Source organism: Lepisosteus oculatus, chromosome 17, assembly GCF_040954835.1.
Source record: "Lepisosteus oculatus isolate fLepOcu1 chromosome 17, fLepOcu1.hap2, whole genome shotgun sequence".
Lineage (NCBI taxonomy): Eukaryota > Metazoa > Chordata > Actinopteri > Semionotiformes > Lepisosteidae > Lepisosteus > Lepisosteus oculatus.
Window position 1 is genome coordinate 20650544 of NC_090712.1, and position 14426 is coordinate 20664969.

At 35.7% G+C, this 14426-nt stretch overlaps 1 protein-coding gene across 1 annotated transcript in view; it reads right to left on the reverse strand.

Moving 5' to 3' along the window:
• The window catches only part of eys (eyes shut homolog), a 352522-nt gene that overhangs the window by 228597 nt on the left and 109499 nt on the right, over positions 1-14426 (reverse strand). Inside the window, exons 22-24 of the mRNA XM_069179989.1 lie at positions 10003-10124; positions 2535-2656; positions 309-568 (exon numbers count right to left, since the gene is read on the reverse strand). Of these exons, the coding sequence (XP_069036090.1) occupies positions 309-568; positions 2535-2656; positions 10003-10124 (504 nt within the window). The remainder of the gene's footprint in view (positions 1-308; positions 569-2534; positions 2657-10002; positions 10125-14426) is intronic.

Genomic DNA, 14426 nt, shown 5'->3' on the forward strand with positions numbered 1-14426 from the left:
AAAAAGAAAAAAAGAAATTACATGGATAGCATTGTTCAGCATGGTCATTAAATGTATTTTTCCCTTTCTTTTTTTATTTGTATTAAAATCAGTTGATTGTGTTATTTTTCTACCCCTATATTTTTTTAAATATCACTTCTACTTTTTGATTTGATATGTGCTGTTTCTTCTACAAACACAGTATGGCAAACATAGTATTCCCTGACAATGAACTTTCATATGAAGTCGTCAATGTGGAAAAATGAAACGCAGTGAGCCTTTCATTGAACTGTAAATTTCCATTAATCAGACCCTGTATTTTCCCATACCCTCATGACAGATGCAGATTGCAGTCCCGTTGATCTGTGTCAAGCAGGTGGAGTTGTGCATGCATGGATTGTAGTGTGTGTCACAGGGATCGTAGGGCTGTTTACACAAGTCGCCGGTGAAGAATGGAGGGCAGATGCATTTAAATATTCCTGGCAGGGCAGATTCAATGCATGTGGCACCGTTTAGGCAAGGGCTGGATTCACATTCATTCACATCTTCGTTGCAGTCCTCCCCTTTCCAACCCAGAGCACAGGTACAGCTGAGAGAAAAAAAGCACAGATGCAACACTGAACAGTTCATTTTTTGAAGTGGCATTTTGGTGTTGAATAATCATTCTGCTTGTGCACATTTCTAACATGAATAAAATAGTTTCCCCAATCTCCCACATAATTAATAATTTAAAATGCTCTATGAGAGGATAATGTATTGTCTATACCAAGTACAAACTATTTGCCTTTCATATCTAAAGATGCTGGATTAAATGCTGGATGACTTTTTTTCTTAAAGCAAATTATATTATAATTAAATGCATTTATAATTTAAATTGTGCGATTAAATGTTCTTTGAGGTCCAAATAACTAATTGGTGCATTTCAGATTCACAACATGCAAACTGAGGCTAAAATATCTCCATTTATTAATTTGCTGTACAAATCTACAGATACCTGTAAAAAATGATGAATTACTGGATAGAGAATGCGGCATTGCATGAACTATTGCATTAACATTGTAACTACGGTATGTGCTAGGAACAGAGAGAATCTGAAATGTTCTGAGCATTTACTGCGGCAGACCGCACAAAGGTTCTGTTTTTAAAAAAAACATTTTCAGTGTTACAAATGTTTAAAAAGGATGGAACAAGACAAGACAAGATCTTTCGGGAACAGCTACAACAGTTCCCGAACATGACTTCTTGAGGGAAAGGGAAGTCTCAGTGAGGGAACATCTGACTCTTGACGAGTAGAAGCACATTTAGAAAAGAGAAACAGAAAATAAGCATTGAAACCTTCACATGTTGTCCTACTAAAGTGTTCTAGAACATGTGTTGTCCTAGAACAATTTTATTACATCAGCCGCCTTCCTGCTATAAGTGGCACTAGAGATCTCTAGCTGGCTAAATATTGCCAGCTGAAGCATAAGCACATCTGCCCAGTGCAGTGATACTATACTAATCTGTTACTGTAGGTATCGGTTCTGTAAAAGCTATTCAATCCAAATATACAGGCAATACTTGACAGAAACCGACAGAGAAAAAATGCTAAAGCAAAAAAAAAATAACATCGGTGATTTATGCTTTTTGATCATACAGGTATTTTGTTCATTTTTCCAAACAATCCAACACGGACATGGTTTTTATTCAACGGAAGCAGTGTTATTTGTGTTAAATACTTTTGAAAATAAACATTTGAAACCATAGAGTAAGATGTCTGATAAATAAGTACCTATAGTAATATAAAACAAAGATTTAGAGATTATCATCAAAATGTGCAAAACAGAATCCCAGGCTTAGCTCTAGATGAAAATATGGCACCAGGATGATGTTACTATTAGTCTACAAGCATAGTATCAGTGCCTCCTGTTCTTTTCTTCATTGGGTGTCTCCATTTTGCCTTTCAAACTTCCTGGTTTGAATGACTTTTTTCTCTTTAAATCAGATTTTAAAATGTTAGATGAATTTATAAAACTACATAAAGAGTCTGGAAGATTAACAGGTTATTACATTTCAAAGTGTCTCATCTTATAAATTGGTTCATTGAGTATTAAACGGTATACAGATATATCTAGGACACATGAGGTTAAAGCTCTGATCTAGGATTATGTTTTCTAAAAGGCCCATGCCAAGTGCTTCATGAAATTCACTCCACATGGTGGCAGTGGAAACACAGTCCTGATTTGCAATGGGACCTGGAATAGACCATCCCCCAGTCTTAACCCAAAGCTTCTATCTCAGTGAGGGGGCACATTAGGTAGAAGAGAGAAACCAGCTTTTCTCCAGTGAACTGCAGCTCCGTATTACACTACCTGCTGTGAGACCTGGATTGATTAATTTGTTTTACTTACCATCTGCAATTCATTACCACTGCTGTTTCTGAAAATACATGTCAGTACCTAGAACACTTTGCCCATGGTAAAGGTTGCCTTTTCACTATAACCTTAATGGCGGGCGGACAGAGGCTACATGTTGCTAGTGCTTAGACATCACTCATAAGGTCCGGGAGTCCTTACCTGTAGCTGTTGAAGAGGTCAGTGCAGGATGCATTGTTCTTGCAGGGGTAAGAAGCACACTCATCAATTTCTTGCTGGCAGAACTCTCCTTCCCAGCCAGGAAGACAGAGACACTGGTAGGTCTGTGGAAAAGAAAAAAAGAAAACTTTAAATACTGCTGCAACTGAATAAGTACAGAATCAACTATATCTCTATTCTCTGAGCTGATACATTCTTTGCTGAGGTCATTTTCCAGCAAAACTTTTTTTTAATCCATCCTGCCAGAAACATTGCAGTATCACTTTTCAGAACATACTTCAATTTGTAGCACAGCCAAATATAATCTTGAAATTAATTTAATCTTAAAAAAATCTTTATTTGCATACCTGCACCCACGATTGGAAATACTCAAGATAATATGACAGAACAAGTGGAACTCCTGGGAGAATTCACTTACATTGTGGATTTCCGATCCTGTTCCCCTGAAATAGCAGTTCTCAGAAAACTTTTTGGAAAAAATACATTGACCTTATAAAATCTTAAAGCAAAATGAACAAAACTTAGACGTTTATGGGAACACTTTAAAATCCATATGATAATCCAAAAATATTATTTTTCCATTATTTTTCCAGGAACAAAAACCTGTGTAAATGACACATACAGAGGCAGATAATCAGGTTCTTAATTGAAATAATCCCCAGGTACTAAGCAGAAACCCTGTTCTGGGGATTACTGATCCACCCACCACTGAATCAACACAGACTGTGATTTCATACAGAGCAAAACAATGTTATGATAGCCTGATGTGTACTTTGGGGCTGAAATGATTTATGCAGGTAAAAAGCAATTGCAGCATTAGGTAAATTCCACACTGCAAAGGAAAACACACAAACAAATAGTTTGACATTTGTGCTTGCTTGTTTCAATCAAAGACCTGTAAGCATATGACAGAATGTTCTGGCACTGAGTGAACAACTCTTCCTGTATGCAATAATATAAAAAAATGTTTAAATGTTTTTGGTTACAATTAAATGCTTTTTAACAATAACAGTGTCATACAGTACAGCTTTTATGGTGCAGATTGTTTCTTATAACTTTCAGTTTTACTTCAGGAATGAGAGAACCCTGTCTTGAAATTTTATGTTCCAGATCTACAGAATACTATAGCTGAACCAAGGCTAGGAAGGAGTGCACTACAGCTGAATGGCACACTGCTTTTGTGTACAGTGTGTCCTCCTGTTAGTCATTAACAACTTCATTATAATCATTAATCTTTATAGGTGAGATAAATGTCTGGTTTCTGTTAGTTTGAGAGGAACCAATTAAATTTGACTTTCCTTTAGTATAAAGACAGGTTGATCCTGAGGTGCTGAAGCAGTGCTGTAAATACTGTGTTAGTGCTATACATTGTAGTTTAACAAATCGACTCTATTTGATATACAATGTGTAGACAGCAAGTTTTATTTACACAGCAACAGCAACTACAGACATCTGTGTTGAATAAAGGGCCTTCAGGAGACAACAATCCTCCACCTCTGACTTCAGAAAATATAATCTCATTTTGGTTACTAAAACTCCTTCAGGGACTCTAATTCTGCCCGATAAGCTTGAGCTCTGTTTGAGATTTTGCTTAAAAAACGAGGTGGTAAACACAGAGATTCTAAGGGGATTTCAATACCTCACTCTGTTTGAAGAAAGAAGAAAGAATCATTCCTTATCTCCTTCAGGGTAGCCATCATAAAACACATTTTTTATGTATATAAAGAGGAAAACTTTCCAGTGTATCAGAAGGTATGAATCATATTCATTTCTAAATCTTTTTTTGCTTTTATGCCTAAAGCAGATCTGTTATTTCTCAGCACCTTTCTCACTGTATATCTAATATAATTTTAAAGATTACCTTTGTATTTTATTCTGTAGTAGAATCCAATGGGTGGATAATAACCTGGAAGGATTGCCATGAGAGACCTTGTCATACTCAGTTTCTATACTGTAGGATGAAGGTCGAATTATTAACGACCTGCAAAGACCAAGATATTCATAGTTACAGAATATTGGTTTTCTGTGGCTTACTGTACATACAGTATGCTACTTATTTAGCTTAATTTCTGCTAAGGTTGCAATGTCTGTGGTAAGATAAGCTTACAAAACAAATATCTGTTAATTGTTCAGCTTTTGACCTTCAATATTTTGTCACCCAGGAATGTTTGCTTCAGAGTTACAGATTGGATAATGTGCTTTCCTTAAATTCTAAAAATTCACTGTAATGATAACAGTATTGATCAGACCAAAGTCATAAATAATCATAATTAACATAACAGAAAACATAATATTATATTCACACAATTAAATATGTCTTTAAATATAACTTAATAACACCAAATCTATAATATTATTATGCACTTTGGAAGTGTGATGGAAGCCTCCAGAACTATTAAAGGCCACTTAAGCCAATCTGAGGATTTTGAATACTGGTATCACGTCCCCTCATAGTGTTCTAGACTAATAAGGTTCAATTCTTTCAGATTGTCTGTGTAACTTTAAGCCCCAGAACATCTGGAGTTGCTCTTCACATGACTGATTCCAGTGCAGCAATGGGCTGTGAGACAAGTGGCTTGGGTGGCAACCACAAATCCAAAGGCAACTGCGTTCTCCACAGCATTCTCAACAGAGGTCTCCAGCACCACCTGACATGCTGGTACTTAGAATTAAATGATTAATGATCCAAATGTAATTCTTTGAGGAATGGTCAAAATCCCCTTTCAGAAGTGGAAGGAACTAATATGCTTGTTTAATAAAATTGGTCTTTTCTTTAATGACCAAAGGGATTTATATTTACCAGTTCAATGTGATTTTTTTAATTGAAATTTAATTGCATCACTTAAAGAAGTTGAAAAATATGAATCATTAAGAATCAATGCATGTGAAATAATACTGTAAGTGAAGACCCAGATGGCTTGCCATTATTGAGGAAACCTTGAATTCAGCATTTGTGTGCTGAAACTGAGATGAAAGTGGGTCATGCATCAAAACAATAATTCTAAACAGACAAGCCATTTAACAACAGAATGGCTGAAGAAGATGTTTTCCATTGTGCAGTGGCCGAGTCAAAGTCCAGAAATAAAAACCCCATTTAAATGTTATGGAAGGACCTGAAGAGAGATGTTCATATAAGGAAATCCTCAAATATCATTGAATAGAAGCAGGTTTGTAAAGAATTGGCCAACATTTCTAAACAATTGATATACAGTTATAGGAAACATCTAGTTGAAGTCATAGCTGCTCAAGGAGGTGGCAACAGTAACTGAATCTTCACATACTTTCCACATTGTTGTATCACTTTGTTAAGTCTTTGTGTTATGTGTTGCATCAGAGTATCTTAATCTTTTACTGTCTTTTTTAAAAGTCCTTCATTTCTTCCTTATCCAATGTTTTTTGTTTAAAAAAAGAAATAAAAAATGCCAATTGTTACCAATTTCTGATTTACAAACTTATTTTGTTTCTGATTAGTGAAGCTGAATATCATATTTTCAAACTGCAGAAAAAAGCTTGTTACCTTTCCCATAAACCAATGTCAGACCTTGAAAACATGTTTGATGACCAAAGAAAAGTGCTAAAATTTTAATGAGCAGCATTACAATTGCATAAATAATATAACAGGACACTCCAGTCAATCTACCTGCAATTTTTGCAAAGGTGTATCATTAAGCAAGCACATATTCTATGTCACACAAGGTGACAGGTGGTAAATTCAATGTGCAAGAAGAACTATAGATGTTCTCCACAAAATAAGAGGGCTTACTAAAGGACTGAGTACATTTACCTTGGGCATATGAAGAAATAAATGCAATTTGTATCTGTGCAATCCAGGGTCATGCTACAAGCAAAACAAAAAGATAATCTACAGAATCATTTTGACTCACAGTTTGTACATTTCTATTTATTTTGCTTTCAGTATTGATTTTGCAATAATTTTGTTTTCTTGTTTGATCCACAAATTATGCTGTCACACAATCCTGGAATTAGAAGTCTTATGAAATCTATTGTTTTTATTACTTTTACATTTGTTTATTTGAATACAACCTGGACTTCTTGCAACTGGCATTATTTATCAAATATTCACTGTGAGGGAAAGTTTATATGTCAACTGGAAAATACCACAATTGAGATCTTAAAATGATACATGGAAACATATAATATATTTTTAAAATAAAAAATAATCATATTGACATCACACTAAAAAATGTGTATGTCACAATGCGTCGTTTAGGACCCCGTGCAGACGGTATAATCTGGAAATGACTGGAAAAAGACTTCTAGGAAAACACAGCAGAGCAGAGTGGGAAGACAGACAGGGGGGAGGGTCGGGTGTGATCTGGTGCTCGGGGGGGGGGGGTGGCGCAGGCTGACAAGTCCAGTGGGAGTCCAAAAGGGAAAAACAGAGAGCAATCCAAAGTCCAGGTAAACGGGAGATCCAATCCGAGACAGACAAGATTAAAAATGCAACGAGATCCAGGACAGTAACAGGGACAGGAACAGGGAACCAGGAGGATAAAAACAGTAACGAGGCCAGGTGCTTCGAGCCCCAGCCTAAGCCCTCAAGCTGCGGACGTAGGGCAACTTGATGCTAGGCGGGCCTCCTGGCGTCCGTCTCCCAGTGCTGAGCCCGGAATAGCGGGAGCACCAGACTTAAATACAGACGGACAAAACAGGGAGCAGGTGCATGAAATCAGCTAAAATCCAAAAGGGCCGGAGCGCCCTTAGGGGAGGGATTCCGATCGTGAAGGTGTGTGCCCCTAGAAGGATTACATACAGTATACTGTGTACATGGCACTAATAGCTTTAGAGAAAATCTTTAATATTGTATGATGTGGTGCATCAGCTGTGGGGCCTCTGTTACCCATATACAGCACATATTGAGTGTGAGGGGTTCATCCTTTAATTTCTCTTTATTGGAGTCCATCTAAAAGGCCAAATTTCAATGAAAACTATTTCACTTACACATAAAAACCTTGTTTAAAAAATGTGTATTGTTTTATAATAATATTAATTTATATTTTATAAAATTATATTTTTACTTTTATGGAATGTATATGTATATTTATTAATATATTATACACTGTATTGATGATTAAAGGATGTTTCTATGCAGGATACCTGTTCATAAAACTTACACACGACCCTAATTAACATCATTAACATTAACATTTTTTTTCACATTTGTATTACATTACAATGGCCCAAGCACTAATTAACACCACAATCAAACATTTAAATGATCACTTTAAAATTAAATGCCCTGTATATTCAGCAAATTCAGTGGTATCATTAAAACTGTTAACAGTTGATACAATCAACATACCAGTCTAGACATATCAGATAGTCTCAAGTCTAATTCATTATTAAAACCCAAAGGACCTTTAATTTAAAAACCAACAGGCCTCTCTTTTCAACTACTGTATAAAGCTTTTAAATCCCCTTGGTATCACTACCTTCTCAATTCCATTATATTTAAATGCAGATGGAGAGTGTTTATCTTTTTGAAATAACATTTCTAAATCATTATCTTGAATATCATTACTAATTGAAGCAACATTGTGATAATGTAGCAGTCACTACAGCAATACACTTTAATACAGGGATGGTCTAGCTTGTGGTTTGTGAGACCACAAAGAGTATAATAATATAACAATTATTATTATATTATACTGTATATATACAGTAGAAGACCATATAGTCTTCTATAACTGATGTTCCAGGACCATTAAGTAAGTGCATATCTGTTTTATTAATTTTATTAAGGTTCCTGCCCAGGTTTTCAATGCATGCCCACATGAAGACAAACAGCCATGTGAGAAGAGCTGATCTGTTCATATCATAGCTTGGGTATCCAGTACTGCTTTTCAGTTTAGAGCGGATTTATGTGTTTGACTATTTTTGGATATTAAACATGGCTGTGCTTACAGTACATTGAGCACCACCTTCACAAGCATCAGTTGGAGAATCATCCACTTCATTAAGAGTTTTTCGGTCTGTTTTGTTTAGTTGCATCAAAGTTAGGTAGTTAACATCCTGAGGTTTCTAACCAAAACCATGTCAGTCAGAATGTATCAAAATTCTACCATGAAATTCACAAGGCCTGATATGCATACAGTATATCCTTAAATATTTGTTAAGTACATACAATATTATTTTTTTATTAAATATTGGTGTCAATATCAATCAACATGATAAATGCCTTTGTAGATTCATTTGTTTACTTTTATTATGCATTAAATAATTAATACCTGATTAAATATTTATAATATTGGGTAAAAGAGGTGATTAGTGCACTAACTAGAATTTCATCTATGTAAAGGTCACACTTATTCAAGTGTCTGATTTGAATTTTTGTGGTTATATTATGCTTTACAATTTAACAGATGAAAAAACTGCATTGTTTATTTAAATTATGCATTCTGCATCAAAGCAATTGTGAGTTACAGATACTAAATATACTTTATATTTAAATATGTACATTTATAATTCTGTGAAGACTTCAAAAGTTTTACTCAATCATATGTTTCATTAGTGGAGATCATTCAGTGTTTTCAAGGGGCCATGAAGTTTATTAGTTCTGAAAATCTTTTTGATTAAGAAATGCAGTTGAGCTTTCTAAACTCTGAAGACACAAGTTGATGTGGAATCATCTTTCTTCTATCTCCTATTTCTAGTGGCATACGGTATATGGGCTATATGCCACATAAACTGCTCTTTAAATTACAAAATACTTTTCTCTGAAAATTTAGGGTGCTAAATTAAGCCAACATTTTCAGATGTTTTAAAAAGTGCATGGGATTGTTTTTGGGATTAATTAGTTATCTCTGACCAAAAGGGCATGACTATTAAGCTTCCTTTCTTATGCCTTTAAGACTGTTGAGAATTAAAAATAAAAATAAAAAGATCTGGTACAATGTCCTTAATATAAATTATCTTCCACTGTTTAGTTGTGGGTTAAATGTTTGGCCAGAACAATTCATTTATACTTTAGAACCAGCCGGATGCTTTGGCAATAAATTCCAGAGCAGATGAAGTTATTGGAGGAAAAAATGAAAGAAGAGATTTGCCAGGAGGAGGAGAAAGACGGGCAGATACTTAAATAGTAGAAATGAAGGACAAAAAGAAAAATATGATAAAGAAGGATAGTGAAAACAAGATAAAGGATCAAGGAGGGTGTTGAAATAAAAAGAGAAGAACATAAATCAGGGGGAGGCAGAAAAACTTGGCTTTAGTCATGCAAACTGCTTGACAGCTTATAACAATAGTTAGAATGTGACATCCCTTTCATTAACAACTGTGAGTAAAATGTATCTGAAAAAAAGATTGGAAAAAGCATGAAAACAACATAGGAATGTACTAAAACATTGTGCTTATTTTGTGCAAAAAAAACATATATCTATGGCAGGAAAGCATGTACGTAGATTTTTTCAGTGAAGAGCAAGAGTCTTACCAAATGGAGATCCAAGCATGTTGAATTGTTTTCACACACATGGTTAACACAGTCATCGATGTCCTGCTCACACCTCACTCCAGCAAACCCTGGGTTACAGAGGCAGTAAAACCCACCTACAACTAGAAATGCAAAGAATTACATTACTTAGCTGCTGTGAGATTAAAATTGTTACAACCAAACCAAACCATTCCATTTATACTGCATATAACAGGATGCATTCTCACCAAATCTTCTTCCATGCAATGTCTTTCTTGTAAAAACATGGTTTTAAAAAAGTATCTTTAAAGTATCTTTTCAAAAGGAATCTCTTATGATAGTCAAATATTGGAAATATACATAGTATCATGGTTTGATGGCACTATTACTTTAATTGTTTCACTTTTGCTATGGTTTTCTATGGTTTTATAATTCCTTCACTGTACTTTACTGCACTGATCTAAGGAAATGACAAGATACAGTATATCATAAATTTTTTTTATGGATTGTTCACTGCTGTACATTATACTGTAGCTCAGTAGATTACTAAGTGAATCGCACTGTACGTTTGTGTATAACTCATCTGTGACACATCTACACCTACTGTAGGAGTGTGTAGTTACAGTACCTGACAGGATATTGTTCATTTCTGTCAAAAGTTAACGCCTTACTTTGTAACAATATTATTGTTTTTCTTAGATTTGCTCTTTTGAAATGCACCACTAAATCTCTCAAATCTCTCAAATATCCTTTAATCCATATGTTTTTATAAACAGACTGTCTTTTGCTACTTTTCTAAAATACCAAAAAATTGATTTTGCATAACTTTATAAAGATGTTTACAGAATGTCAATATTCAGTAAATATATTCTGATAGCATGCAGAGATGTAGATACAGATGATACACTAGCCTATGGAGATAATATGATGTATTAGACAGAGTCAGTCATGTAGAGTTAGTTATTACATTAGTAAAATTCTTACTGAACATTTCTCTGTGTTTGTGTGTATACAGTATACTGCATATATTTAATATATACGTTGGAACAATGCATATGTCCATATACTGCAGTGAGATACAGTACTGTATATAAATAAAGAAGTGCAATGAAATTCTGATCATAGAGGATACCCTTTTTTAATTGTAATAAATGTGCCAATTTCCTTTCTGTCTTAACACTTCATCAAAATCTCCAAGGGCTAATAATCAGTCTCTCCTCCCTTTTATCATTAATGATGTAAAGAGAGATGCATCTTTGGAACACGGTAGCAATACACAGGCCAGTGACAGCAGTAATTGCGGTTCTTACAGGAGTGAATTTATTACAACCCTCACATGGGTCCCAGGATTCTTCATTATCCCTAAGATTTACCACGTAATCTATGCTGTCACTCTGTCTCTGTACATGTAGCTGCTATTACTCTCATTAAATGCTTTGGGTCCTTGGTGGCAGCAGCATTTTTCATCCGCCTGGAGATGCATAGCTTTCTCTGACTCCTGGAGCTGCGCACAGTCACCGGTTTCTCTTCAGCACAAGCTGTACAGCCACACTGAATGAACCCTGAGGGGTATAACTTGGCCCCAGAGGCATAGAAGTCAAGCTACCTAAGAAAGAAAAGTCCACCAACTAATAAGGAAAACCAGCTTTTCAAACATTTTGATGTAATATCCAAATCAACCTGTTCTTTTCTCTAATTCCCTATTTGAGTGTCTCATGATTCTCATGGTATGAAGCAAATAGCAGTGCTGGCCACTGAGGATACCACATAGCAGTCATTATCCATATAGAGAAGGGAAACCAGCTGTAGGCTAAAGGCTGTCTCTTCCAATTTTTTAAACCAGATTTGCAGGATTGTTGCTTATCTGCCCCCTGAGACAGGTTTGAATATGAAGTTGAAACAATAAACATATTTTCATTTTCTCTGTATTGTATCTTTTAATACAATGCAAATGTACAAATATATGATGCAGATAATTTTTTGTCTGCTAAACTCCATATACAGTACAAGATTTGTTATAAAAGATTTATTCTTGAACTACAGGTAGCAAACACACAAGTAAATGCACGTTCATAGAAAGAACTGATCGATGGACATGAAACAGTAAAAGTAAGGTGTGAATACTCCCATTAGGTTACTGTAATCAGTGGACTACCACAAGAAATTATATTAGGACCGCTTCTCATATTGAATTATATCAATCTAGATTCTGGTCTAGAGAGTAGACTAGTCACTTTTGCACATGGTAGAATTTTATGAGGATTAGCAAAACACTGTAGAAGCCACAAAGTAAATTCAAAATAATTTATAACACACTTGTGTAGTGCTTTTCTGGACACTCCACAAAGCCTTTGATAGGTAATGGGGACTCCCCTCCACCTCCATCAGGACCCACCTGGATGTTGCAATGTCAGGTGTGCCAGTACACTCACCTTGTACCATCAGCTATCAGTGGGAGAACAACAGAGGAATGAAGTCAATTCAAAGGTGGTGATTATTAGGAGGCCATGATTGGTAAAGTTCAGAGGAAAATTGGCCAGGACACTGGGGTAACACCCCTATTCCTTTCGAGAAATGCCTTGGGATCTATAATGATCATGGAGAATCAGGACTCGGTTTTATGTTTCATCAGAAGAATGGCACGTTTTTAAAGCATTATGTTGCAATCGCTATACAGGGGCATTAGGACACCCACAGACCACGGGGTGAGCACCCACTGCTGGTCCCACTAACAACTCTTCGAACAGGAACCTTATCTTTCCCAGGTGGTCTACCATTCAGGTACTGGCCAGGCTCACATCTTTGCACCACTGAATTGGTAAACATCTCCTCTTTAAAATGTGTAGCATCATTGATGATGACGTCATCATATTTTTCATGGCTGCCAGATTTGTCTTCCTTATACTAGGAATGATATATAGATTACATAGGATGATATATAGATTATATAGGATTTAGATCAGATAATTTATCTAGGGCAAACATCTGGTAGATGATGTTTAGTGCAAACAAGTGCAGAGTGTATCAAAAGCAAACTATAGGTATAAAATAGGAAACACTGAGCTTAAAGTAATTTATGTATATGTTTCAGGTGTTTATATTGACATACAGTGTGTCACAATGTGAATTTCTGTAGTATTAGGATCTATCCTCCCACCATCAATAGATTACAGCACTGCTACCCAATCTACAATGTAGACCCAGTCCACTATGTGTCATGATACAAGAGGTATTAACACAGGGATCTCTTCAGTAGAGCAGCAGCTTGCTAACGTAATTACTACACAATTGGTCATCATGGAAAACCCATAAAGCACATAACAACCATTAAATGACTCAGAGCTTGTTCTATTCAGCGCACATGCCCCTGCATTGTTAAATGATTAATGTCATGATTCAGTGCCTTTGGGCTGAACAAATGCAATTTGAGAAAAAGGTGATGGTTTCTGACAAATCCTAGTTCTAAGTTTGATTTCACAATAGTGGGGTATGAATATGCATGCAAAACTGGGAACATTTTTCTCAGGACGTTTGTAAGGGAAGAACATTTTTAGTGGCAGTAACAGAATGATATGGTCCACATTAAGGGCATTATTATGACATAGCTAACTTGTTGTTGATGAAAATATCACTTGCCTGAGATATCTTGGAAACATTTTAAGACTTGTGCTTCATCTTCGTATTCTTACGTCAACACCAGCATTAATGTGATGTCTGTATACAAGGGATGATAAAACCTTCGTTTTTGCAGAACAAGATCCATGAATCCCACTACCGAAATCCTTAGAAAACTATACTCTCAGCCTGGTAAGAATCATTGAGAACCTCCAGGTCTTAACTGTGCAACTGTTGAAGACACTGGACAGGCATGTACTTAAACACCAACCACCTTTATGGTGGACAACTGAGAAAACCACAGCTTAACCTATTTTTCATAGAAGAAAAAAACAAACAAAATCAATATTGTTTTTAGAAAAAAATAGGCTTAACCTTCCAAGAAAAATGAGCAAAAGATGCCAGAAAAGTCATATTGGCTTAACCTTTAAACGTTTTCCTCGCAAGGGGATTACTGAGACATTTTTTACAACAATATATCACTCCTCAGAAATGAATCCCCCAATGAACCAAAGCTGTGGGGTTAAATCTCTGAATCCCCCAGGTGGTTAATACTAGCAGGGCTATAGATCCACAGCAATGCATCTACATTGTATATTAACCTAATTTATCAATCAGAAAACAGGAATATCCATATTCATTCATGCATACTAAATAATCCCGGAACAAATACACGTAAATATTGAGCTCCATTAGCTGACATAGATTACCTCGGTCATGACAAACACCCCCACCTCACTCTGTGGTTCACTATAACTAAAAAAATAAGAGAGACTGCTTTCCAGCAAGCAATAGCCAAACCCTCTGCAAGGTAAGAACATAATCATTTT